This window comes from Platalea leucorodia, assembly GCF_965183815.1.
Source record: "Platalea leucorodia genome assembly, chromosome: 14".
In the NCBI taxonomy this organism is placed as follows: domain Eukaryota; kingdom Metazoa; phylum Chordata; class Aves; order Pelecaniformes; family Threskiornithidae; genus Platalea; species Platalea leucorodia.
In genome coordinates, this window is record NC_138836.1 from 14,562,686 (window position 1) to 14,590,568 (window position 27,883).

A 27,883-nucleotide genomic window follows, 5' to 3' on the forward strand; every position below is an offset into this window, starting at 1 on the left:
CACTATGGTGTGAGAGGTATCTGCGTGGGACTGGGAGGCATAATACAGGAGACCTTCACTGTGATGAAGCAGAGCCACAGGCCAGGTGGCATATCACAGGGTCTCACCAGCTTTGTTTTGTGCAATGGTGTTCCTTATCTTGAAGAAAGCCCTGAGCACAGGGGAATGTAAAAACTGCATGACAGCAAATATATTTATTTTTTCTTTTCTAGTGGAAAAGATTTCTCTATGATCACCAGATTTTCTATTAAAGAACACATCTATTTGCAAACTTCACTGATCCCAAAATCCATAACTGGGTCATTCTTAGAGAACCCAACCCAGCAAAATACCAAGCACCTAGCATACCATATAAATTCACAGGAAGTTTCCAAAAGCAGTGATGGCATCACTAGGCCAGAGAGTCTGGCTGCAGAGAGCCCTGCTCAAGAAATGTAGCATTTATTCCATCTGGTCTTTTCTTCTCTCAGGGAGCTAGCTTCTGTTGTGTATCTTCATTTAAACATGATCGGATCCACCTTTGGAGAGAAGAAGGAAAGAACCGTTAAATGTACCTCAAATATTGACTACTGCCTGACACCTGAAAGCACTGCACAACTAGAGACAAATACTATTCCTCCTTGACAGCATCATGCTCCTGAGCCTGTCAGACCCCAGCCTTGCTGTCATCCCCATTCCCCAGCTGCTGTTCTCATAGCCCAGAAGTATCATGTGGAAGGCAGTGAAGATCAAAAAGCCTGGTCTGGTCTAAGTCTTTCTGCTTCCATGAAGGCCCTTCACCAAGACAATTTCTTCTTGTTCAGAGCACACAGATCCCATTCAGCACACACTTAACTACAAGTAATTCAGACCTAACTGCGTTTCAGTCAGAAGAAACAAGTGGGGTGCCTATCTTAGCTGCCTCCTCAGCTACAAAGCACAGTGCAAGACCTGTGGTCTTCAGAAAAGCACCTCACTAGACCTAGGAATGATCCAGCTCTCTACAGACCCTGGTCTCTGCCGGGTCTCCTTCAGCATGAAGGCCTTCTTTATAAAACACCCCTTCCACTGAAAGGAGACACAATCCACCAAAAACTGCAGTGTGAGGATCTCCAAGGGTTTAAGAGATGGAGTCCTAGCTCCTTGGAGGCTGTGAAAGAACAGCCGTATAATTCTGACCCCAGATCTTATACAATGAGAAAGCAAAGCAGTAATTCTAACCAGTTCGACTCCTATGACATCAACAGCCTTGAGGAAGGGATTGATATCTGACTGGTAATTTTAGAAACGGGATATAATTCTCCAGAGAAGGTAGTAACAAGGCCTGAAGGAGACAGCTGGACAAAAGCAATGACAGGTATCAGAAAAGTTCATTGGGAATCAAGTGAAAATACATCTTCTTCATAAGGTACACATGGCACTTAGCCAGCCTGTAGGACTCTGGGCTAGGAAAGAAGATGCCTGCAGGGGCACCCTTTTCACAGGCTACTCTTGCTCTCCAAGGAGGGCAGGCAGGGACCATGGGATGACCAGGGACCCAGTGCTGCAAACAAACGTTTGCAGTCTTCTCTGAAAGAAGCAGCCACACAGACCCAGTGACACACCACACGGAGTACTGCCCACGCGGCAGCTGAAAAAATGCCCCATGGACCGCTATGTCCTCACCGCATTTTCTGCAGCTGCCAGTCAGGATGTTTCAGCTTCTCACACAGCAGCTGCATTCCAGAGTATCCCAGGCTATTAAAACCAAGGTCCAGTTCTCTCATGCTCAGATTGGTGCTGAGCACTGTGGCCAGGTCCCCACAGCAGGTGCCAGCAAGTCTGCACATGCACAGCCTGCAGAAGACACATCGAAAAGAGGTGTGAGGCTCACCATAGCTGTGATGATCAATGCACCTTCCCAACAGGTCCGTGACTGTAAGCTATGCCTACCCTACTCCACACCCCACCTACATGCCAACCACTCTGTCGATGAGGGACCAGTATTGGAGCCACCATGCATTCCCAGTCCAGCCTGTAGTGAACCCTCAGCCAGCCCCTTCTCAGAGATGCACAGTGGAAGGATAAGAGCCAATGGGCACAGGTTGGGTAACACAGGAAACTCTAGTCAGATTTGAGAAAAGTTTCTTAACCAGGTGTGTGGTCACCAAGGGAACAGAGAGGCTCCAACCTAAATCATGTTATGATTCTGGGTATGGGCAATACCCTGCTGGCTGACAGCCCTTCTAGCAATAGGTGGAGCCATGCATAGTCTGGAAAAGAGGTCTGTGGAGACACTGCTACAGTCCTTCGAACCCTCCCTGCATTCACGATATAAACTCAAGGAGGCACTCCTTCAACAGAAAACATAGTAACAGTAACTCTGCTTTTGCCAATATAATCCTTACTGCAGGACCTGCTCATTCCTGGCAACATTTCAAATCTCTAGATGAAGACCTCCACTAGCTTCTGCCCTGCATCCTTCCACTGCCCAGCTACTCTCCTGGCTCAGGTGGAAGACCTGACAAGACTATATTAGTTCACCCATGTTTGTGTGTTTCAGGATCCACTTCCTCCTGCATTGGCTCCCCATATCCTTACACAACCCCTTCAAACTTCCACAGTATCGCTCCTGAATCCCACTACAAAAGTGGGGACCAAAAGCTTAGCAGCAATTTCCTCTGCTTGATGACCTTGTAAAAGTGATATATGGCTTCCAGAACTTCATGAGTTCTGCCCATCTGAAAATTCCTCTCTCTCCTGAGAGGCTTTAGATGTTCCCCAGTCTCTTCTCTGGTATAAGCCTTGCCCACCTTTGCTCCTCAGCATAAGGACACAGGCATCAGGGCATCCTGCAAGTCATCTCAGCTGGCACAGGCTGTCTCTGTGCAGGATCTCAGTCAAGCACCTCCAGGGAGCCCTGTGGCAGTTCTCTTTCTTCTTTCAGAGGATCTCAATAAGCAGCTTCCCAAACACTTTCAGTGCTGAGACTCCTTCCCCCCACCTCAGTCTATGCTGACCCTGCCCATTCTGATGAGCGCTAGAGATCACTTGAGAAGAAAAGGCATGCTTCATGGTTTTTCAGACTGTGATTTCTGGATGGGAGCTCAGTGCTACTGCTCCCATTTCAGTCACAAGAGATGTTTGGCTGAATCCCATTGCCATAACAAAGGCATCCATTCTCATTTAAGACAAAGGGGATATTTGGATAGCAATCTGGAGCCTGCAGACTAAACACAGGGCCAACATACATGGGTAACTGGAGGGCTATGTGAGAAAAAAAAGAAAGCCTAAAAAGAAAAAAAGAGAATTCTCCCTAAAGAAAGAGGTGAGTGACCCAGCTCACGCTGACTCGCAAGCAGTAGCGGTGAGCTAATGCAGACACTGTACACGCAGGGAGTCCAGGACTGACTTTCCACCTCAGTCCCATAGGACCAGTTCCATAAGAGATCCCTACATTTCAGCTGGTCACACAGAGGCCTCTGCACTACTGCGAGACAGAAAGACACCCCAAAGGGACGGACATCCCCCTAGGGTGCCCCAGATTCACACACTGGAGGGAGGAGTCAGCCCTGACAAAAGAGACCTTTCATGGTGAAGGATGCTCTGCCCTCTTCCACTGCTTGCTCACTTGGGCCTCTGTGCCCCTTGGTCAGCAGAGACCTGGGCCAGAGCAGGAGGTGGCTGAAGGGGCACCTCTTTCACACACTCTTCTTGTTCTCCTGGCATGGCAGGCGGGGAGCACAGGGTGAGCAGGAAGCCAGCACTGAAGATATCTTGGTCTTAGCATCTTCCCATCTTTGCAGGAAGCAGCAACCCTTCCGCAGTCCTACTGAGTGCTGCCCATGGTGCAGCCAAGGAAAAGCGCCTATGAACGCCGTGTCCCTCACCGCAGTGTCTGCAGCTGGCAGGAAGGATGTTTCAGCCCCTCACACAGCAGCTGCACTCCAGGGTCTCCAAGATCATTTCCACCAAGGTCCAGCTCCCTCAGACTCTGGCTGGTGCTGAGCACCGCAGCCAGGTCCCCACAGACAGTGCTGGTGAGTAGACAATGCCACAACCTGCAGAGGACAAAAATGGAGAAGATCCGCCGAGTTGTCACAACCACCAGAAGAGATGCTCTCACCCACCAGCTCCTCACCAGACCAATGACCATAAGCCGTGTCCACAAACCCTGCCCACAATCACACCACACACACCCCACGGCCAACGAGGGGCCAGCACCGCAGCCACTGCCTGCTCCCCGCCCTGCCCACAGCCAATCCCCTCCCAGGAGGCTCTGCAGGGCCCCTTGGCCCCACAGCTCTGCCCCACACATGCAGGACCCACCCAGGGGAGGGCTTTCCATGGCTCCACCCTCACCCTCTCCACCCACCAATCCCAGCTAGCCATGGCACCACATAGCCCATCCAGTCCTGCCCACTCAGGGCAGCAGACACTGACAGCTCAGTGCCATGCCCATTGCCCGTAGGCCATGGCTGCAGCCCTTTGTTTGCAGGCAACTGGAAGGCTCATCTCCCCAAATGATGAGCCAAAGGGAAAGCACCCAAAAACATCCAGAGTGTGATCATCACACCCTCCACATCAACACTTCTGCCCTGTGCATCTATCCTCGTGGCTCAACACTATTTACAAAGGTGAATACAGCCTTTCAGTCCACCAGCCTTCTTGATTAATTCCCACCAGTTCCTGTCCCTGACCTTCTTCCCCACTGACTGGGTACCCCCAAAGGCTAGAGACAACAGGCGGGAATTTCTGTGAACTCTGTCTTCTCCCCAGACACAGTCACATCAGCGTGCGCACAAGTGCTCCCACTGCCCCATGGGGGCAGGCACAGCTCGATTTCACTGTCTGCCTAGAGGGTCCCACTGCCATGGCACATACCCCATATGACTCGAACATCCACCTGGGGCTCACTGTGACAAGACAGCATCTATGCAAGAACCCTGACATTGGGAATGGCAGCTTGGATGGCCATGTGAGTAAAACAGAACAACTGGAATGGCAGCTGAGTGACCCAGGACATGTGTTGACACATGGCCGTGGGCACAGGGTGCAAAGGCAGACACTGTGCACCCAGGAGATCAGGACTGACTCTCCCGCTCAGTCCCACTGGAAACGTCAAAAGGACAGCCCTGCCTCTCTACTGCAGCGGAAGCAGAAGCAGAAGCAGAAGCAGAAGCAGAAGCAGAAGCAGAAAGAGGCATGCATCCCCCTGGGGTACTACAGAGACCAGGGCTGGGGCAGAAGGTCCCTAGGCAAGACATCTGTCACAGCTATTATTGCTGTCCTGGCAGGGCACGCAACAAGCACAGGATGAGCAGGGACCCCACCCTGCCGATGCACCTCACGGGTAGCCTCTCGCCATCCCTGCACACAGGCAGGAGCTGCCCTGCCCCACCCACAAGCTACACTGAGTGCCACCCATGGGGCAGCCAAGGATAAGGCCCAGTGAGCCCCGTGTCCCTCACCACAGTGTCTGCAGCTGGCAGGAAGGATGTTTCAGCCCCTCACACAGCAGCTGCACTCCAGGGTCTCCGAGCTCATTTCCTTCCAGGTCCAGCCCCCTCAGACTCTGGCTGGTGCTGAGCACCGCGGCCAGGTCCCCACAGACAGTGCTGGTGAGTAGACAACGCTGCAAGCTGCAGAGAACAAAAATGAAGAAGATCCACTGGGTTGTCACAACCACCAGGACAGATGCTCTTGCCCACCATCTCCTCACCAAATGATGACCATAAGCCATGGCCATAAACTCTGCCCACACTCACCCCACGCCCACCCCATGCTCCTGACACCTGGCCACAGGTCACCTTGTCCATTCATGTGCTTCAGTTTTTGCTCAAGACTTTCCAGATACTGCCAGCAGCTTTTCAGAACAGGCCTTCTTGCTTATGCTTTGAGTGCTTATACATGTTTTGTTCCGCCATGAGTAAGAAAACCTTCCCTTGGTAGGGCCTTTCCCAGCGCAATGCCTCTTTTTAACTTTGCTTGAATCCAGGGAAAAGCAGAACTTCCCACCTCAATTTACAGTGAGCTGCCCCTCATGTGTTTAAAGAGTGGATAGGGAAAAAATCCTCCAAAAAACCCTCCTTAACAATGAAGCCATGAAAAAGGAGCTTTCTCATTTCAACACCAAAAGAAAACATTATGCAAATTGCCTGAAAATCAAAAGAAATGTTGGTGAATGGGGATCTGAGGTATACAATTGCAGGGAGGAGAGTGACGAAGAAAGCACAGCCCCAGCTAGGAGAAAGAAAGAGAGTCCACTTCTGGTGCACTCTGTGGCTTAAGAACCCCATGAGAAGTCAGAGATGAGGGGCAAGTACAGGAGAGAGGGGAGAGGGGGCTAGAGCTTTAGAGGGGGAAAAGCTAGAGAAGAAGAAATGTAAGTTCTTGCTTAACTAAGTCTGAAAAGTGGAAAGGAGAGCAAATACCCTGAGCACTGAGGGAACACTGATAGCAGTTGGAAGAGACATCCTCAGTAATGTCCCCTGGAAAGACAATGTGACCATGAAACATGGCATAATTCCACACAACAGGACAGGCTGGGCCATAAGCAGGTAGAAAGCAGACTCGCTTGGCAAAAGATGACCTAGGGCCTGGTTAGCCACCCTTCTGCAAATGTGAAGAGCGACAGGCATTCTGGAACACAGGTCTATGGAGACCTTCAGACAATTCTTCAGACCCTCCTTGCATTCACAATTCAAGCCCAAGGATGCAAGCTTTTGACAGAAAAACCAGCATCAGTAACTACTACTCGGTCAATCTAATCTTTGCTGCTCATTCCTGGAAGCATTTCAAAGTCTCCAGGCAAAGGCTGACATAAAGATCTCTGCTAGTCTCTGCCTTGCATTGTTCTGCTGCCCAGCTGCTCTCCACATGCACAGGTGGGAGAGCAGACAAGACCATTTTAATACCCCAGTCCAACTGCATGTGTTTCATGATCCATTTCCTGCACAGCTCCACATGTTCTTACGCAACCCTCCCAGCTTCCACAGTATTGCTCCTGCGCTCTGGTGTAACGGGGGGACCACAAGCTTAGTGCCACTTGCATCTGCACAATGACCTTGGAAAAGCAGGTCACTCCCCTTCACAAATTCTGCCCAGCTCCTGCCTCTGATGAGCACCCTTTGCAACACCAAAGTTCCTTGGACAGCCACCCAGGGCTTAAGAGATGAAAAAGGGCCAACAGAGCTGGATGCCAGGAGGAGTCTGAGGGTAAAGGGACTGACTACGTTACATAAGAATAAGCTACCATGTAAAGATGGCTTCGAAGACGTGCAATAGAACTTGACTGACAGTGATCTTGCCTACACAACTGGGTTTGCTGCTAGAATAAACCCGACTTAGAATAAACTGGCTGAAAGTGACAAAGTTGCAACAAAATCATGCAAACTCAGCTAATAGCTATGCATAAAGCACACCTGCACAGGGGGTTTGTGTGCACAAATACTCAAAAGTGAATGGTAACAGATGATATCACGGCCAAAGCCAATAGGTTATGTAAAATGTAAAAACGAACACATAAATAGTCTTAAGATTGCATATAAGGAATCAAGAGTTGTAACACAGGGTCCTTCTCATGCTCCCAGCCAAGAGGAAACTTTATTGCTAGCAATAAAACGATTATTTATTATAAAAGGATTATTATTTATAATAAAAATATTGCTGGCTAGTATGTATTTCTGCTGCCTTCTTTCTGGTACCCACGCACTAACTAGAAGAAAAATATAACCAAATCCATTTCAGTAACACTGAAAAAGAACCTGAGTGACCCAGCAAATGTCTCAATACATGAACATGGCCACCCTGTGCAAAGGCAGACACTGTGCACTCAGGAGATCAGGACTGACTCTCCCGCTCAGTCCCACTGGAAACATCAAAAGGATAGCCCTGCCTTTCCGCTGGTTGCCCACAAGCCTCTCAACTGCAGTAGAAGAGGGAAGCATGCCCAGAGAGGCATGCATCCCCCTGGGGTACTACAGAGACCAGGGCTGGGGCAGAAGGTCCCTAGGCAAGACATCTGTCACAGCTATTATTGCTGTCCTGGCAAGGCACGCAACAAGCACAGGATGAGCAGGGACCCCAGCCTGCCGATGCACCTCACGGGTAGCCTCTCGCCATCCCTGCACACAGGCAGGAGCTGCCCTGCCCCACCCACAAGCTACACTGAGTGCCACCCATGGGGCAGCCAAGGATAAGGCCCAGTGAGCCCCGTGTCCCTCACCGCAGTGTCTGCAGCTGGCAGGAAGGATGTTTCAGCCCCTCACACAGCAGCCGCACTCCAGGGTCTCCAAGATAATTTTCAGCAAGGTCCAGCTCCCTCAGACTCTGGCTGGTGCTGAGCATCGTGGCCAGGTCCCCACAGACAGCGCTGGTGAGTAGACAACGCCACAACCTGCAGAGGACAAAAATGGAGAAGATCCGCCGAGTTGTCACAACCACCAGAAGAGATGCTCTCACCCACCAGCTCCTCACCAGACCAATGACCATAAGCCGTGCCCACAAACCCTGCCCACAATCACACCACACACACCCCACGGCCAACGAGGGGCCAGCACCGCAGCCACTGCCTGCTCCCCGCCCTGCCCACAGCCAATCCCCTCCCAGGAGGCTCTGCAGGGCCCTTTGGTCCCACAGCTCTGCCCCACACATGCAGGACCCACCCAGGGGAGGGCTTTCCATGGCTCCACCCCCACCCTCTCCACCCACCAATCCCAGCTAGCCATGGAACCACATAGCCCATCCAGTCCCACCAACTTGATGCTCGACCAATCAAGGCAGCAGTGATGGATCCTCTGGTCCTCAGGCCATTATCTTCTACTGCTTTTACTTGTGGGCACCAATTGTACAGAGAGGAGTGAACTCAAAAGTATCAAACATGACTCTGGGGGCAACAGTCAGGGGCATGGGGGCCCAGGTGATCTTCTCCTTGATCCTTTAGTAACGGGGAAGGATTGAGGAGGCGTGGAGGAACCCCATGGGTCAACAATGGGTTGCACAACCGGTGTTGACAACACTGTTTTGGTTTTTATGATCATGGGATCATCTTTGAGGACTGGCAAGTGCTTTAAAAGAGATGGGATCCAGTTGCCTCAGTGGGAAAAAAACATTCTATCGAATGGCCAAGGAGAGCTTTAAAATAGGAACAATTGGGAAAGCAGAGGATGATCAAAAATCAAGTGGGGAAGTGCTGGACAAGGTTGGCAAGCAAAGTGTTTGGGATGAATTAAACTCAGAGACCTTCTAATCAAGAAAGCAGGGCTGAGGGGTGCCCACCCCAAGTGTATCCACATACATAAGGAATTGCCTACAAGACAGAACTATGGGGAAAGCTCTCAAATCCTTTCTTGGAAATCAGCATGGCTGGGTGGATCTCTGAAGTGCATGTACAGTAATGCATGACCACAGGGAACAAACAAGATAAATTAGATGTGTGCATACAGTAGCAGGTCTATGATCTCACTGGAGTCAGACATGCTGGAATTCCTCATGTGACTGGACTGCTGTAACAGATGGATCTTTAGGAACAACAAGCCTGGAAGGCGAGAAGAGGGACTTGTGCTTTATGTGAGACCTGCAGAGACACATGGAGTGTTGCCTAGAGACGGACAATGAGGTTAATTGTCCATGATGACCACAATGACAATCCTTATGGTTAAGGATTAAAGAGCAGACCAAGAGGGCTGGGACTGTGGTGGGTGACAATCTGATAAGGAATTGGAAGCCCCAGGTCCTCATGAGGAACTTGAACAAACCTGGTATCTGCTGGAAGAACAACACAGCAGGAAACAAACAAGGTGAGAGGTTTCTGGAGTGCATCAACAACAACTTTCTGATACAAGTGACGGAGGAGCTGACAAGGGGAGGCACTCTGCTGGACTTCGTGCTTACAAACAAGGAAGAACTGATCAAAGATGTAAAGACTGGGGACAGTCTTGGCTGTAGTGACTGTGAGATGATGGAAGTCAGGATACTGAAAGGACTGGTTAAAAAAATTAAAGAAAAAAATTACAGGGTAAAAAATAAAAAGCAAGATCATAACCCTGGACTCCAGGATAGATGACTTTGGCCTGTTCAGAGATCTGCAAGAAAGAATTTTAAGTCTTGGAAAGGAACAAGATCCAGGAGAGCTGGCTGATATTGAAGGACCACCTCCTCCAAGTTCAAGAATGGTCCACCCCAACAAGGAGAAAAAGAAGCAAAGGTGGCAAGAGGCTTGCATGGATGAATAAGGAGTCCTGTCAAAACTCAGTCACAAAAAGGAGGTGGAAGCAGGGGCAAGTGACTTGTGAAGAATATAGAGACACTGTCCGTGTGTGCAGGGAAGGAGTTAGGAAAGTCAAAGGTAACCTGGAGTTGAATCTGGCAAGGGACGTGAAGGGCAACAAGAAAAGTTTCTACAGGTACATCAGCAGCGAAAGGAAGACCAGGGAAAAATGTGGACCTACTGCTAAATGGGAATGAGGACCTGGTCACAAAGGACCTGCAGAAGGACAAGGTACCAAATGCTGCCTTCACCTTGGTATTCACTGATAAGACTGGTGTTCAGCAATCCCAGCTCCTTGAGACCAATGGAAAAGTCCAGGGCAAGGGTAGATTCATCCTCAGTGGAAAGGATCACATTATAGAATATTTAAACAAACTGGACATAAACAAGTCCATGGGGCCTGATGGGATGCATTGAGGGAGCTAGTCATTGTCACTGTAAGGCTTCTTTCAACTATATTTGAAAGGTCAAGGTTATCAGGCTTTCCTCCTGTGGACAGGAAGAAAGCAAATGTTACCCTTAACTTCAAGAAAGCCAAGAAGAAGGATCCAGGGAACTACAGGCTGATCAGCCTCACCTCCACCCTGGGAAGGTGATGAAGAAAATAATCTTGGAAACCATTTCCAAACATAGAAAGGACAAAAATGTGACTAGGAGTAGTCAGCAGAAATTTACAAAGGGCAAATCATGTCTGACCAACCTGTCAATGATGAAATAATTGGATGGATGGATGAGGGGAGGGCAGTGGATGTTGTTTATCACAATTGTTTTTTGACATTCCCTCCATCCTCATAGAAAAAGCAATGACTAATATCTAGAAAAGTAGACAAGGAGGACTGAGAAGTGGTGGAACATCCAGGCTTGAAGGATTTTGATCAGACACACAAAGTTCACCTGGAGGCCAGTAACAAGTGGTGTACCTCTGGGGTCGACACTAGACAAATGCTGTTTAACATCTTCATTAATGACCTGGACAATGGGACCAAGCACACTCTTAGTAAGATTCCACATGATACAAATCAAAGGAGTGGTTGATAGACCAGATGAGTGAGTTGCAATTCAGAGAGATCTAGACAGGCTGGAGAAATGGGTAAACAGGAACCTCAAAGGCCAACAAGGGAAATCTGAAGTCCTTCATGTGAAGATGAGTAACTCCATACATCAGTACAGACTGGGGGCTGACTTGCTGGAAAGCAGCTTGGCTGAAAAGGACGTGGGGGTCTTGGTGGACACCAGGCTGAACATAAGCCAGCAATGTGCCCTTGCAGCAAAGAAGGCCAACGTCATCCTCAGTAGCATTAGGAAGAGTGTTACAAGATGTTGAGAGGAGGCAAGCATTCACCCTTTACTCAGCACTGGTGAGGCCACATCTGGAGTGCTGTGTTCACTTCTGGGCTTCCCAGTATAAGAAGGACAAGGACATATTGAAGGAAATCCAGAGAAGCATGATTAATGGATTGAAGGATCTGTCATAGAAGGGGAGGCCATGAGAGCTGAGACTGTTTAGCCAGTAGAAGAGAAGGCTTCAGGGCATCTCATCAGAGTAAAGAAGAGAGAGACAGACTCTTCTCAGCCAGTTCCAGTGAACAGAGAATGGGCAATGGGCACAAACTGAAATACAGTAAATTCCATTTAAATATAAGACAAAAAAAACTTTCTAATGGTGAGGATGGTGAAACCCTCTGGGTTTTTTTTGTCCATAGAGGTTGTGGAGTCTCCATCTTCGGAGATACTGAAAACCTGATGGGGCAGTGCCTGAACAACCTGCCCTAGTGACCCTGCTTTCAGCAGAAAGACTAGACTACATCATCTCCAGAAATCCATTCCAAATTCAACTTCTCTGTCATTCTACAATTCTGTGAATATGAGCAATGCTGGAACAGTAGCTAGACACAGAGCCGGCTTTGGGGGAAAAAGGACTGACTGGAAAGGAAGCTGAGTGAACCAGTATATGTGCAAATAGCAGCAAATGAAACAACCCTAGGAGCCCTGTGTCCCTCACCGCAGTGTCTGCAGCTGGCAGGAAGGATGTTTCAGCCCCTCACACAGCAGCCGCACTCCAGGGTCTCCCAGCTCATTATCACCAAGGTCCAGCTCCCTCAGACTCTGGTTGATGCTGAGCATTGTGGCCAGGTCCCCACAGCATGCACTGGTGAGTTCACACCACAACACTCTGCAGGGGAGACACACTGATAAGTGCTGTGGAGCTTATCACAACCTCAATGGCAGATGCAACCACCCACAAGTGCTTCACTGGGCTAATGACCATAAACCATGGCCACACACCCTTCCCACACTTGCCACATGCCCACCACACAGCCAATAAGGGGCCAGTGCTGCAGCCACCACCCAATCCAAGGACACCCCCATGGCCTCCCCTCAGCCAATCCCCTCCCAGGAGGTACAGAAGAGCCCCCTGGCCCCACAGCTCTGCCGCAGCCATGCAGGCACCATTCCTGGGAAGGGATCCACACAGCCATACACCCCATCATTTGCTGCCCACAAAGATGCTGGAGAACTCCTCCAAGAAGACCCATGTTCCTCACCGCAACATCTGCAGCTGGCAGGAAGGATGTTTCAGCCCCTCACACAGCAGCTGCACTCCAGGGTCTTCCAGCTTATTTCCCTGCATGTCCAGCTCTCTCAGGCTCTGGCTGGTGCTGAGCACCACAGCCAGGTCCCCACAGCAGGCGCTGTCCATTTCACACCACCGCAACCTGCAGGGGAGACACACAGAAAAGAGCTGCAGGACTCATCACTGCCAGGATGACAGATGTAATGCCCACCAGTCCATTACCAGGCCAATGACCATAAGCTGTCACCACAAATCCTACCCCACACTTCCCTAGCAGCAGGGAGCTGAGAAGACACACACCCGGCAAGGAGCCCTGCAACCAGGGTGCCTGGAAGAACTCGGTGAGGAACACTGTGGCGGGCATGGCCACCAGCTCCACCTGCACAGTACTCCCTTCTCAGGATGAGCAGGGACCCGACGCTGAAGACTCACCTGGCTTATGGCTTTCCCTCAGTCTTGCAGGAAGCAGCCTCCCAGTCCCAGCCCCATTGAGTGCTGCCCACAGGGCAGCTAGGGAAAAACCCAAGGAGCCTCCTGTCCCTCACCACAGTTTCTGCAGCTGGCAGGAAGGATATTTCAGCCCCTCACACAGCAGCCGCACTTTAGTGGCTTGCAGGTTATCAATAAGGTCCAGCTCCCTCAGGCTCTGGTTCCTGCTGAGCGCTGCAGCCAGATCCCCATAACAAGTGCTGCTGATTTTGCAACTCAACAACCTGCAGTGGAGACACATGGACACATGGAGATGAGCCAAGAGGCTTGTCACTGCTGTAATAACAGATGGACCCACTCACCAGCCTGTTACCCCACCAATACTTATGAACAATGGGCAGAAACACTGCCCCACACTGTCTAGGATACCAGTGCCCATCATCACCCCCCACTTCAGCTAACGGGACCAACAGATCTCAGAAACCAGAGGGCTGCCTCCTCTGCCTCTCTCCACAGCCCAGAAGAAAAGCCTGGAGAACGGCGTTGCTACCCTTTCTCATGGCATACAGAGGAATAGCTTCACCCAAAGGGGTGGGAAGTCTTCTTTACAAGCCAGGACACAGCAAAGAGCAGGAAAGCCAACAATGCCTGTGAGATCCTCCCTCACAACCAAGAACAGTCCCAGAGAGCACACATGGCCAAGAACTATGGGAACTGAATGGAGAGCACTTCAAGCAGGACAATGAGAGGTGAGCATCATTTGGCAGATGAAAATGGAGGAGAGGAATCGTGGCTGAGTGAGAGACAGAGGCCTGACACTGTGCAGCAGTCGGTCGCTCTGGAACTGTGTTCACTGCCAGCAGCACATAAAGACAAGCCCCATGGCATTGGGAGGGGAAGTCCACAATATCCTGCCCTGCATCCCTTCACCTGGCAGCAGCCCTGGCAAAGAGACTAAAGCAACATCACAACAAAGCCTCCAATATGCTAAGCAGGGCTTGGCAATACCTGCAAATGTTATACATTTCTGGATGCGTAGGTGTGTTGCACAGAACTGCAGTATGTCTGCCTACGTGCCCCCCGCCCGTAGCTCCCAGGTACAGTTGCACTGATGGAGGTTTGCACTGGCTGCAGCACAGCCTAGAGAAAAGAGAACCAAAAGGGAAGAGGGGAAGATTGGCCTCACTGTGAAGGGAGACCTTTCTTCTGGGCTGGCTTTTGAAGCTTCCCACACCAAAGGGTCCCAAGAGACTATTCTCTCAGCAGGGACTCTGACAGAGAGGTATATCAGGACAGGAGGGCTTGGAGTGTTTAAAGTGTTCTTCATCCCTGCTGAAGGTGCTGCTGTATGTTTGGAGCCAGCTAACTGAAGCTGATGTAGCAGGGGGTCATGTACTGGCCTACAGAGAACTTGGCAAGGAGTGGAAGGAAACAGCAATGGCTAGCTCTTTTCCTTAGGGCATTTACACAAGACTTCTTATCAGGATCATGCTTTTGAAGTAGACCCCTAGAGTGCACCCAGTTATTGTCTGCTGGTCGCACTGTGGAGAGGCCTCTTCTCAGTAGCGTTCTTTGAGATGAGCTGGGCACAGAAGTTGCACTCCAGAAGCACAACTACTATACTACAGCTGTCGGAGGCTTATGGTCCAGGGAACCAAACCATAGGTGAGCCAAAGGGAAAGCACCCAAAAACATCCAGAGTGTGATCATCACACCCTCCACATCAACACTTCTGCCCTGTGCATCTATCCTCGTGGCTCAACACTATTTACAAAGGTGAATACAGCCTTTCAGTCCACCAGCCTTCTTGATTAATTCCCACCAGTTCCTGTCCCTGACCTTCTTCCCCACTGACTGGGTACCCCCAAAGGCTAGAGACAACAGGCGGGAATTTCTGTGAACTCTGTCTTCTCCCCAGACACAGTCACATCAGCGTGCGCACAAGTGCTCCCACTGCCCCATGGGGGCAGGCACAGCTCGATTTCACTGTCTGCCTAGAGGGTCCCACTGCCATGGCACATACCCCATATGACTCGAACATCCACCTGGGGCTCACTGTGACAAGACAGCATCTATGCAAGAACCCTGACATTGGGAATGGCAGCTTGGATGGCCATGTGAGTAAAACAGAACAACTGGAATGGCAGCTGAGTGACCCAGGACATGTGTTGACACATGGCCGTGGGCACAGGGTGCAAAGGCAGACACTGTGCACCCAGGAGATCAGGACTGACTCTCCCGCTCAGTCCCACTGGAAACGTCAAAAGGACAGCCCTGCCTCTCTACTGCAGCGGAAGCAGAAGCAGAAGCAGAAGCAGAAGCAGAAGCAGAAGCAGAAAGAGGCATGCATCCCCCTGGGGTACTACAGAGACCAGGGCTGGGGCAGAAGGTCCCTAGGCAAGACATCTGTCACAGCTATTATTGCTGTCCTGGCAGGGCACGCAACAAGCACAGGATGAGCAGGGACCCCACCCTGCCGATGCACCTCACGGGTAGCCTCTCGCCATCCCTGCACACAGGCAGGAGCTGCCCTGCCCCACCCACAAGCTACACTGAGTGCCACCCATGGGGCAGCCAAGGATAAGGCCCAGTGAGCCCCGTGTCCCTCACCGCAGTGTCTGCAGCTGGCAGGAAGGATGTTTCAGCCCCTCACACAGCAGCCGCACTCCAGGGTCTCCCAGATCATTTCCTTCCAGGTTCAGCTCCCTCAGACTCTGGCTGGTGCTGAGCATCGTGGCCAGGTCCCCACAGACAGTGCTGGTGAGTTGATATTTCACCAATCTGAAAAAGATTCACTGAGTTGTCACAACCACCAGGACAGATGCTCTTGCCCACCATCTCCTCACCAAATGATGACCATAAGCCATGGCCACAAACCTCACCAACGTCCATCCCACAACCAGTCTCCTCTGAGGAGGTACCCCTCAACCCTACAGATCTGCCCCAGCCAGTGGGCCGCAGCCAGTCCCTGCCCCAGCAGCCTCATTCCTGCCTCTCCCAGCAGTGGGGGCTGAGAAGATGCACACCAGGCAGGCAGCCTTGTGACTAGGGTTCCTGGAAGAGCTGGCTGAGGAGCACTGCAAGGGCACAGCTGCCAGCTCCGCCTGCACAGTGCTCATCTTGGTGCTAGAGCCAGGAGCAGCTCCCATTTCCTCTGCTCACCTCCTGATGGGACCTCTCCCTCAATATGACAGCTGGAAGGAACAAAGCCACCTTTTAAGCAGAACAGGCTCAGCTCAGTGTAAACTGAAGTGGGAGGTGCTGCCTTCCCACAGAGCCAAGAAAAGTTAATGGAGACCTTGGAGTGGGAAAGGCTCTGGGAAAAGCCCTGAGGAGTCCCATGTCCCTCACCGCAGTGTCTGCAGCTGGCAGGAAGGATGTTTCAGCCCCTCACACAGCAACTGCAATCCAAGGTCTCCCAGCTCATTATCACCAACGTCCAGCTCTCTCAGGCTCTGGCTGGTGCCGAGCACTCTGGCAAGGTCCCCACAGATGGTGCTGCTGAGTCGGCACCACCACAACCTGCAGGGGAGACACAGGGAGAAGAGCTGTGGGGTCATCACAGCCACCAGGCCCTCACCGGGCCAATGACCATAAGCCACGGCCACAAACCCTGCCCACACCCACCACATGCCCACCCCACGGCCAATGAGGGCCAGGCACCGCAGCCACTGCCCGCTCCCCTCAGTCAATCCCCTCCTAGGCTGCACTCAATGCTCAGCCCCATAGCTCTGCTCTGGTCACACAGGACCCAGCCCAGGGGAGGGCTCCCCACAGCCCCACCCTCTCCACCCACTAATCCCAGCCAGCCATGGCACCACGAGGCCCCTCCACTCATTGTGGGGCAATCGGAGCTGTGCTGATGGAACAGGGACAGGGACACACCCCCTCCTAGCTGGCCATGCCTGCAGGCAGCCATGGGGCTGCCCTGCCCTGGCATTGGGCCTGGCTCCCTGCAGGCTGCTGGGCTCCCCCCTGCCCCCAGCCCCACCCTTGCTCTGCGGGATGCCCCAGCCCACTCCTGCAAAGATCAGCTCTGCCCTCAGGCCTGGGCAGCAGGCAGCTGCCAGGCCTTGCCTCAGCCACCACAGCCCTGCCTTTGGACTGTGCTCCTGGGGAGGAAGGGAAACCCACAAGAATCCGCGGGATTCACTAGAGTCTGATCTTGGGCCTAGGTGTTACTGCGGATGCCCCTCCATGGATGTACAATTTGCACTCTGCTATCCCCTTGTCTGGTGCGGGAAACAGCTTGGTTGACCCTGATGTGGTTTTATCCTGTCTCTAACGAAGTAAAGAAGAGCAGAGGAAGAGCAAGTCTCCTCCTTGCTTCCTAAGCATCTTGTCTCCTAATCTGAAATCAAGGTTTCTTTCTCCACCCCCTCCCCATCCCTAGTTGAAGTTCCCAGAGTTCCAGTGGAGCCATGGAAAATCCCCTTCCCTAAATGGCCCATTCCAGTGCCCTTGGATATTAGTCTACAGTATGAGGGTTGTGAACACAAGCTGTATCAGGCTGTGAAAGGAGCCTCCTCTCAAACACCTGGCCACCAGCAGCAGGCTTAACAGCATCAAAGAAAGGGACTTCCTCACAGCAGGATTCAGGTAAACAGAGTGAGTTGCCTATTTGAGAGAAGGGTCGCATTTTTGTTTGTTTGTCTCTAAGGAACAGAATAGTTTTCTCACTTGACTGTTTTTAATTTGCTCCCTGGTTTTCCTAAAGCTTGACAGAGCAGGGACACAGGTGATGGACTGGACTCCTCTGCCTGGGGTGTGTGCCTAGAAAAGTCAGAGAAGACATGATCTGCATTAGAGGATGCAAGCTGAATTTGTAACTAATTCACCAACATCAAGATAGCATGTTAGGGAGCATAACACCCCACTCAAAGCATGACTGTGTATATTTCCAGTTTACTGAAAAAAAAAAAACAAAACTAACCCACCCAAAACCCACATGTGTCTCATACTGTACAATGCTAGGTCAGATTTACATGAAATTCACAGTAATCACAAACGCTGCACTGCATATGGCTACCTGAGACACGTCTAGTTTTGCTGTCCATGTACACAGATTGTGTTAGCTGTGGTCAAGTCTGTTAAGAAGCATTCCCAGGGAAAATGGGTTGGTGCTATTCACACTCATCTGCAAACCTTCAAGGAGCAATGCACTGGGCTGCCTCAACAGAGGTCTCCAAAACTGCCTCAGCTCTGATCAGATCAAAAGGCTCCTCCGGAATCCAAGAAACAGATTCTTTTGAGAATTCAGGGGCTGAAGAAGAGAAAGTGCTCCAGCTGTAAAGGCAAGAGAGAGCTAACAATGTCCCCAAGCAGGTGACAGGAACAGGAGCACATTCACAGCCTTCACTTCTGGTGTTAACCACTTCTTATAAGCTGTGTTCCTTCTCTGCACATTAACCAATACTGTTTGGAAAAAGGTGATTGTATTCCCCACTGAGCACTGAACTCCTAAAGACAGGACCCGAGGCACCCAGTCCAGCTGGGCCCATTGGGTAATGCCAGCTGTACTATAAGCAGGAGCCCACTGCCCTGGTATAAGACCAAGAACCTACCTCAGGGCTGTAACTATACAGATCTGGAAAGCAGTCAGAGCCAGGGTCTAGCCCAGTGTCGAAAGAGACATCCTGGGCGGGGGGGGAGCTTCTGAGGAGTGGGCCCATGCAAACCTCATGAACTTCAACAAGACCAATTGCAAGGTCCTGCACCTGGGTCAGGGCAATTCCCAATATCAACCCAGACTGGGAGATGAATGGATTGAGAGCAGCCCTGTAGAGAAGGACTCAGGGACACTGCTGGAAGAAAACTTGGGTATGAGCTGGCAATGTGCGCTTGCAGAAAGCCAATCATATCACTGGCTGCATAAAAAGAAGCAAGACCAGCAGGTTGAGGGAGCCGATTCTGCCCTTCTATTCTGCTCTCATGAGACCCCACCTGTAGCACTGCATCCAGTTCTGGGGTTCCCAGAACAAGAAAGATATGGACCTGTTAGAGCAGATCCAGACGAGGGCCATGAAAATGATCTGAGGACTGCAACACCTCTCATGAAGAAAGGCTGACAGAGCTGGGGTTGTTCAGCCTGGAGAAGAGAAGGCTCTGGGGAGACATTATGGCAGCCTTTCAGTACCTAGAGGGGCTTATAAGAAAGATGCAGAAGGAGTTTTTACCAGGGCCTGTAGTGACAGGACAAGGGGCAAGAGTTTTAAACTGAAAGAGAGTAGATATAGAATGGACATAAGGAAGAGATCTTTTATGATGAGGGTGGAGAGACCCTGGAACAGGTTGCCCAGAGAAGTTGTGGATGTCCCGAACCCAGAATTATTCAAGGGCAGGCTGGATGGGGCTTTGAGCAACCTCATATAGTAAAAAATGTCCCTGTCCATGGCAGGGGAGTTGGACTAGATGATCTTTAAAAGGTCCCTTCCAACCCAAACCATTCTATGGCTCTACCTGTTGGGCAGCCAGGCTCTTGATCAGTGTAATTTGGAGAGGACAATAAACTTTTCACTCTACTTGTGCCAGACTTGTGCTGCCAGGAGCTTCCTTTCTTTTTCTTAGTTGTGGTGAGGGAACAAAAGGAGCTTTTTTCCTAACATTGATGGGGAAACACCCAGAGGGTACCACCACCACCATCCGTTCCCAAACTCCTTACTAGTCACGCTACTGACAGTGGAAATACAGATACAGAAAAGAGACCCATGTACCATCCCAAGTCACAGGTACAGGGTTGCTTTGTGAGATAAAATGCAGGCTGAGCCACCACAGCAGGTGTCCAGATGCCACTGGTGGGTTCTACAGCACAGATCAACTCTGGCATGGTCACATCACCCATCAGACCTTTTAGCAGGAAGACAGCACCCCTAGGGAGAAGTGGAGAGCATGTAATCATGGGCTGCAGAAGGCCATATCTTGGGCTTTTGCATCCAAAGGGCAGGGGATGAACTGGATACATCTACACGGTGTCTTCTTGAGCCAGGGGATCTCTCCAGTACAGTCTGGCTTTGCATGGCCTCTCACTTAAGCTTAGCTCTCATAGTGGGAGGAAGGAGTTTATGACAGGCAGAGGCAAGATAAGGGATAGGGACTTTCTTTAAAAAGGCTGGGCAGAGAAACAGAAAGAAAAGCTATGGGCTCAGCACCCCTTCCCCTGAGCCATGAGGTCCTGTGCAGTGCTGTCTCTCATATAGTGCAGTGCACAGCATGTCCCTATTCAGAATGAGGATATGTGAGAAGCCCACAAGACAAACAAGACTCACCAATCTGGTTAAGACTGACTTAAAAACCTCAGTGGCAGGAGTCAATGCTGTAACTCTGACCAGGCAGCCTTTATGTCAAACAGCCTCAGGGTAAAAAGCCTTGGAAAGCTTATGAGGTCATCTTTTGCACAGAGCTTTCTTTCTGAACTCTGTTACTTATATGAGCACTTTAGATGCACAAAAGTTTAATTCTGAAGAAAAACTCCCCTCTGAGGCACCGTCTTCCAGTGGAGCAGTCCCAATGCCAGGCCCCAAATTAGAGTAGCTTCTCCAATTTAAGAGACACTTTCAGTGAAAGAAATCTTGAAAAGCAGCAAAAAACATCCACTGAATACATTTAGGTTCTCACACAAACCATCAATTTGATGTCAAGTAGCTGGAACCTGGATGAAAGGAACAGAGCTGAAGCCTATCTGCTGCAAGGACTGAGAACCCTTGGAGGACAGCCAGCGTGAAGAAAAGGCATATCTCCAATGGACTGCTTGCTGATGGGGTCCACTGCTTATAGATCTGCACTGCAAACTCAGTGCAAGACAGCCTGAGCTGAGTTTAGAGGGAAAGGCCTTCAAAAGACTTCAAAGAGCATCTTTAGCACAGACCATTTCAGACATGCATTAGCTTTAGCTGTGCTTTGCAACACAAATCTTTCTAGTTAGAATACAACGTCTCTGAAGCACCCTATTCCAGTGGAAGACTAACAATGCCACACCTAAAGCAGCAGCAGCTTTTCCAGTTTAACAGACACTTACCACCATAATTTGAAAGAAATCTGGAAGAGTAGCAACAGTAAATCGTCATCATCGAATGCAATCTCACACAATCAATCAAACTGATCCTCAAAGCACATAGTGAATGGCAGGACCACACTTTTGTGGTAGAAGGGCTGAGAACATCCTTGGACACTACCACAAATCTACTGCAAAAGGCAACATTTCAGCCAGAAGCAGGCGGTGGTGGAGAGACAGTGGATCTCTGAAAGACCATAAATCATAGATTCACAGCATGGTTGAGGCTGGAAGGGACCTCTGCTCCAACTTCCCTGCTCGGGCCACCTCAAGCAGGTTGCCCAGGACCATATTCAGCAGCTTTTGAATATCACCAAGGATGGAGACTCCACAACCTCCCTGGGAAACCTGTGCCAGTGCTCAGCCACCCTCCCAGTGAAAAAGGGTCTCCTGATGTTCAGAGGGAACCTCCTGTGTTTCAGCTTGTGCTCATTGCGTCTGGTCCTGTCACTAAGGACCACTGAAAAGAACCTAGCTTTGTCCTCTTTGCACTGTCCCTTCAGGCATTTATCTACATTGATGAGATTCCCCCTAAGCCTTCTTTTCTCCAGGCTGCAAAGTCCCAGCTCCCTCAGCCTTTCTTCATATGCAAGATATTGAAAAACCAAAGCTGAAAAGCTTCTCAGCATTTGTCTTCAGTATCCCATTGATACTGTGTACACTGGGTTCTGCAAGTCTAGGAAGGTGGGAGACTTTCTCTGTAACTGGCCTCAATATTAACTGTCCCTTAAAAAACAAAGAAACTGTTACTTAAAACAGTGCACTGATGAAATAGCACACATCAAATAACGGTACTGCTCCTTCCTCTAATACGCAGCACACTACCTGCCTCTTTTCGTCTCTGTCTCAGTCCAAGTTCCACCTTTGGACAATTCTAAGCAAAGGTGTAATTTTCAAAGAAATTTTCTATTCCCACACCGGGACCACTCCTGCTGGGCTGACAGCTCCACAGTCATAGGCCTCTCTCCTTTCAAAGCATAGAGGATTGTGCTTTGACAGTCATCTAGTATCACAAGAAAGCCTCCCCACAATAAGAAGATTGCACCCTACAGATGAGAAGGACATAGAGGAAAACTGCACTTTTACAATGATGTTTTACCCAACTCCTAACAAGCCCTCCACAGCATGAGCCAAACTGGTTTGTATTTTAAAGACAGGCAAATGAATATACCTTTAAAAACCTTTTCTGCAGAGAATGGGTCTCTATAAAAGTAGTACAGGGGAGAGAGATGCTTGTATTTCCTGCAGAAAAACATCACTCCAGGCTGATATTTGCGTTCACCTAGGAGCAAGGGCTTTGAAGAGAAAATGGACATCTGCATTCACTGCTCTCTTCCTCCTTTAAGCAACTGCTTGCACAGCAGGTTCTGCCTCCGCACATGGTCTCCACAATAGGCTTAGTCAGTAAAAAATCAGTAAAAAAAAAAAATAACATGGATAGAGGATGGGGGCAGGGGAATGTTGTTAGCATGAGAGCAGGAAGATTCTCTTCACCAACATTAATTTCACAGAGATTTTTATAATGGAAAGACTTCCAACCATTTTTAGTTTTTAAAACGGGGAGAACACCAATTTATGTAATCAAGAAACTCCACCCCTGTGGCCGCCAGCAATACTTACTGATGTGACCTATCTGGAGGTCCTGGAACAAACTCGTTTTCATGGTCTTCCAGTGCAACTAAGCAGCTTTGAAGATGAAAGCAGTCCAGTCCAGTCCACCATCTGACACAAAATGAAAGAACCATTTGATCATATTGGCTCAGGATGCAGTCTTCCAGAACTATCCCAGTGAAATGTTCCAATGCTTTGCTCACAAACGTTTCTTCTTGAATCTCAAACAAACAGTGAAATACATTCAAGTTGTCAATCACTCCTCTAGGACATGAAGTTATTCCTTGGCCTATTTGAATATACTTCAATAAGTCTTCCTTAACTCTAGGTGAGATTTTACAGCCAGTTCTTTCCATCAGATACTCACTTGTTTCCTCATTTAACAAGCCAAACAGGAATTGTACCACTAATATCCAATTTGTATCATATTCACGATACTTTTCTAACACTTTCTTTAAATCCTTTCCCGGTGTCCTCAATTCTCCCATTTCCTCATTGTCCTCCAGTGCATAGAACAATGCTGCAAAAAACTCTTGGAAGCTCAGGTGAAGGAAGCTGTAGACACTCACACACTTCATACGGTTTCTTAGAACGCTCTCATTCAGAAGAAGGGAGAGAAGGACTGGGTGATTTAAGCCATACACCTCAATCTCCTTTTCATGAAACAGGATCTTCTGCTTCCAGATTCCATCAGCAGCCATGCAGCAAAGTCTGCTCAGGAACTTCTTCGTATCCTGCGTCAGATCGTCACTCCCACACTTGAGTAAGTTGGAAACGTACAGCACGTACAGCATTGTGGTTGTTCTAGAAGTATGGACAAGATCCTTCCCTTCATTAAGTTCTTGTTCAAGGACAGTGCAGATGGTCCAACACATGATGGGTACAAGGCACATGGCAAAGAGAGTGTCATTTCTTTTGACAAAGGTAATGGCTTTTATTGCTTTCTCTTCCTCCCTGAAAAACTTGTGGAAATATTCCTCCTTCTCAGCATCTGAAAAGCCCATTATTTCTACATAACGCTCCTCCTTTAAACACTGCCCCAGCCTCTGAAGAGCTGTTGGTCTTGTAGTGATGAGCAAGGAGGATTGAGACAAGAGAGTTTTCTGAAATAAACTGCTCAGAATGATTTCCACTGGCTTCCTTTCAACACAGTCAGAACACAGTTTATTTTTTGGCTGATCCAAGGAAAACCTCAGTTCATCAAAGCCATCAATGACAAACAGGAGCTTTTCGGGACTAGCCAGGATTGCTTCAGGTGGTGCCTTTCCACAAGGACAGCAAGCTGAGATCAGATCCACCAGACTCAGCATATCTGCCTGCTGGGAAAGGTTGATTTCTCTACAATTTATGTAGAAAGCATAGTCAAATTGTGCATAAATGGCTCCTCTTGCCCAGTCTAGCATGATCTTTCTTGCTGTCACTGTCTTTCCAATCCCTGCGCCACCCACCAGCACAATGATCTGTGGCATTTGACCTCTTTCATCAGGCTGAAAAAGTGTTTCTATAGTAACTGCAGGGTGAGCATCTTCCCTTCTGACTTCTGCATGTCTTTCTCTTAGACCCAGGACTTCATGTTCTCGTTCACTTCTCCCCAGAGGGTTCGTAATCATCACTACCTTTGTGTATCTACTACTTAGAGTCACATTCTCACGCAGAGAAGCATTCACCTCTTTAAATGTATGGAACTCTCTTGCTACATTGTCTCTGTACTTCTTCCTGTAATCTAAAACAGTAAGAAACATAAGTACAAGTCCCTAGTAAGTGCAGATTTCCCATTAGCTCCTTGTCATTAAAACTATTCCAACAACACACTACCACTCCACCACACTTGTTTTACATGACTTCCAAAGACCTTAACAACGGCTCATGCTGAACACCCCTCTGAACAGGCATCTCTAGGCTTTACTTAAGGAAGGTGGGGGCGACCAGCTCCTCTTTACACATCTCCATTAGGTACAGTCAGGTTGAGAGGATGGGACCCATTGGGAAAGAATGCCTTCATGGCAAAGACAGCTGAGGACTTAGTTGGAATAGAGTTGCTAAGCATACTCCTCTTTCTATAAAGCATTGTGGCATCTCTAGTAAAGAAGGAGACTTCCAGTTTAATTTCTCAAATAGAAGATGAATGGTTAACAGTGCTCTGACCAATCTCCACTGCAATAAATAAATGATAATGAAAGTTCCTTAGCTATTGTCCATTGAATTACCTCTCTTCTCTCAAACTCTGCAAAGGAAGGATAATCTGAAGCTTCCTTTGCATTCCCTATGTGGACAGATGATTCTGCACTGTTGTCTCCTGGCTGAGACGGCATCACATAGCACAATGGTTTCTGCTGAAGTGGCACTTACCTTCAGCTGATGTTCCAGGACCCAGAGCTGAAACAGGAATTGAACATGTGTATTAGCATTTTCATGCAGCAGCATCCTATGGACAATGCTCAGGGGCAGCAGATTCCTCCAGGGCCCAGTCTTTGCCTAAGCTTGCCTAAAATCCCAGGGGACACTGCAAAGTCAGTGATTTGCTACTGATGCTGGCACATCAGCATTGTGAATGCTTGCCACCCCCTGAATACCCAGGCAGATCCCAGAGTTCTTCTTTCAACCTGCCAATATTTCTCTACAAGAAACATCAGGCCTGACACCTCTGCTCCATGTTGCCTTTCCTGAAGGTCTCAGCTGAGACCTGCTCCAAGAGCTTTCTTAGTTCCATGAGCAACTCTCCACTCCTGCTGGCTCAGCATGAAGCCCTCCACACCAGCTCATTCAACAGGGCTTTGTAAAAGGTGCCTATGCAGGTGCATCTGTGTGCTGGACACACAGTGGGTACCCAAACTGCTCTGTGACTGAAGGTCTGGGAAAGGGTCTGGCCTCCGAGGCTCACACAGCATGCAAGGCTGGCAGACATGATGGAATCAAAAGGCAGGCCAGTAAAAGGGACACTCTGCAGTCATTTATGGGAAGGGGCGGGAAAAAACATTGAGCTAAAATTCTTCCTCTTTCATTTCTTAAGACCTCCCTCCATGCCTTGGGCTGGGATTAGCCCCTAGACCTTCATTCTCCCTACCTGAGTTCTCTAGATAAAACCAAGAGTGCCAAATTCTGGTGTTTTAAAGAAAAACAAAAGCCTGGAAACATACCATGTTGTCTTCCTGCCTCGCTCAGAACACAAAGGCCAGGGAACTTCTATTTCTCTCTTCCACAAGACTGGGCTACTGAGACAGAGTTCAAGCACCACATCTTCTCATAAGCCATTCACCTGAGACACCCCATGAGGAGCTCCCACATGCATCAGAGCCTTGGACTTTAGGCCATAAAGGTTATAAAGTCACAAAAGCAGGAAGCCTGTTCCCTGTCTGTCTTGAAACTATATCAGGATCCACCCCTGTGCTGAGCACAACAGTCTGGGATCCCCTACAGCCTCTCCTTCCTCTCTGCTCATACTCCTGGGGCCAAAGGCATCATCCCTGGGCTCCTGCAGACTCCTGCAGCACAGGGCCCCAGGCAGGTACAACCAGAGCCTCCTCAGACACAACCAAAGGGAAAGCACATGGGTTCATGCCCTAACCCTTACCATCCATCCCATATCCCAGTACCCTCTGACAGACAGGGGTGAAGGCAGCAGACACCCGCTGCACTGCCTTCACATCAGGAGGGAACCCCTCTCCTACCGAAGACCCCCAGCTCCCACACAGGACCACACCTCCTTCCTGGAGCAGGACAAAAGCCTGGGATGTGGGCCTCAACCCGCCTCATCTGATCAAGAAGTTGTCCTGCTGTTGAGGACAAACACCGTGGGTCAGGCATGGGGGACCTCAGGGGGGGAAGAGAAGAATCAGAACAGTGGTCCCTGAAAGGGGCCTGTAGAGCAGTAGCAGGAAGAAGTCCCTGCAGTTCCTTCCCCTAGGAAGGAATGCACTGGATTTCTCTCCTCCCACTTCCCTAGGACTTGAAAATTGTTCTCTCACCACTGCTAAGAAGGTCACTTGCACTTTTTCCAGGGACCAGTTAAAGAGAAAAAAAGAAAAAATATTCATAACCTCTCATTTCCTCACCTTGCTGTTTCTTTCGCTTCAGTTTAGATGCAGTGTCTCTTTGATTGATCCCTTCCAGCACACAGGTGGCTACCTCCACAGCAATGTCTGGTCCATAGTGCTTACACATGTGGTCAGCAAGCCTGACTGCATCATCGGTTTCTTCCAGTAAACCTCTGGACAGATTGTCCGTGCCTTCATAATCAATATGTGATAATTTAAGCTTGAACTTCTTGAACATGTTCAACTCCAGATCCTCCACTGCTTCCAAAAGGATGTCCCAGGAATTCATCTCTCCTGCCATCACCCTATGCTAAAAATACCCTGGAAAAAAGCAGATGTTTAAAGCTAAATTCTCTCCCTGAGACCACAGTACTTCTCTCAGCCTTCTCCTGCAACTCCTGCCTCAGGCATAGGGCTGACATATGAAGGCAGGCTGTTGCAGTATCCCCATACGCACCACACAGGAACAAAGGCAGCAACCAGGGCACTTGAGGAACGCCTGGGCTTCCTGCTGCGCTAGTCACGGTGGCAGAGCTGGGGCTGCACCCTCTGTATTTCTGGAGACAGTGGCTAGTGTGGGTGGAGAGTGGCTACCTGTGCAGAACTAACAGCTTCAGGAGATCGCACACCCACCCACAGCACCAGAGCCAATGCAGCTTTCACTGTGTCCACAGCTTTTGCCTGCTTGCAGCTCTGCATCTCACAGGAACAAGACTGACATCCAGGGAACGCGAAGCCCGTTCCTGCAGGTACAATGCATCTGTACAGAAGCATTTCATCAGGAACTTGTAATGAAAGAAGGTGAGTGAAACTGCACAAAAAGTGGGCTCTTTTTTTTTTCCTTTAAAGACCAGTTTTACATCTCATCTACCTGTCAAGCCAATCAGAAGCCCCACATAATCTTGCCCCAGGAACTTGCTATGTGCTGAGTGAAAGAGACTTTCCAACACATCACC

The 27,883-nt window shown here is 49.6% G+C and overlaps 1 protein-coding gene across 1 annotated transcript; it reads right to left on the reverse strand.

Moving 5' to 3' along the window:
• Positions 1 to 305: 305 nt before the first annotated feature.
• On the reverse strand, positions 306 to 27,682 carry LOC309597488 (NACHT, LRR and PYD domains-containing protein 12-like). The gene is made up of 15 exons (XM_082326938.1): positions 27,385 to 27,682; positions 26,946 to 27,248; positions 25,243 to 25,269; positions 22,903 to 24,616; positions 17,913 to 18,005; positions 16,584 to 16,754; positions 15,843 to 16,013; positions 13,349 to 13,516; positions 12,775 to 12,945; positions 12,231 to 12,401; positions 8,186 to 8,356; positions 5,430 to 5,600; positions 3,849 to 4,019; positions 1,645 to 1,815; positions 306 to 518 (listed from the first exon to the last, which is right to left on the reverse strand). The coding sequence occupies exons 2-15, from the start codon at positions 27,226 to 27,228 to the stop codon at positions 467 to 469; spliced, it is 3,705 nt and encodes a 1,234-aa protein (XP_082183064.1). The 5' UTR covers positions 27,229 to 27,248; positions 27,385 to 27,682; the 3' UTR covers positions 306 to 466.
• Positions 27,683 to 27,883: the final 201 nt, after the last annotated feature.

What these genes read in the sequence shown, in the direction of transcription:
- LOC309597488 (XM_082326938.1), bottom strand. Translation starts at nt 27,228, where the DNA reads ATGGCAGGAGAGATGAATTCCTGGGACATCCTTTTGGAAGCAGTGGAG. An exon ending in TCCTGGAACATCAGCTGAAG is followed by an intron (nt 24,617 to 25,242) that starts GTAAGTGCCACT and finishes TTACTGTTTTAG; the next exon opens with ATTACAGGAAGAAGTACAGA. An exon ending in TGCCAGCTGCAGATGTTGCG is followed by an intron (nt 12,402 to 12,774) that starts GTGAGGAACATG and finishes TCTCCCCTGCAG; the next exon opens with AGTGTTGTGGTGTGAACTCA.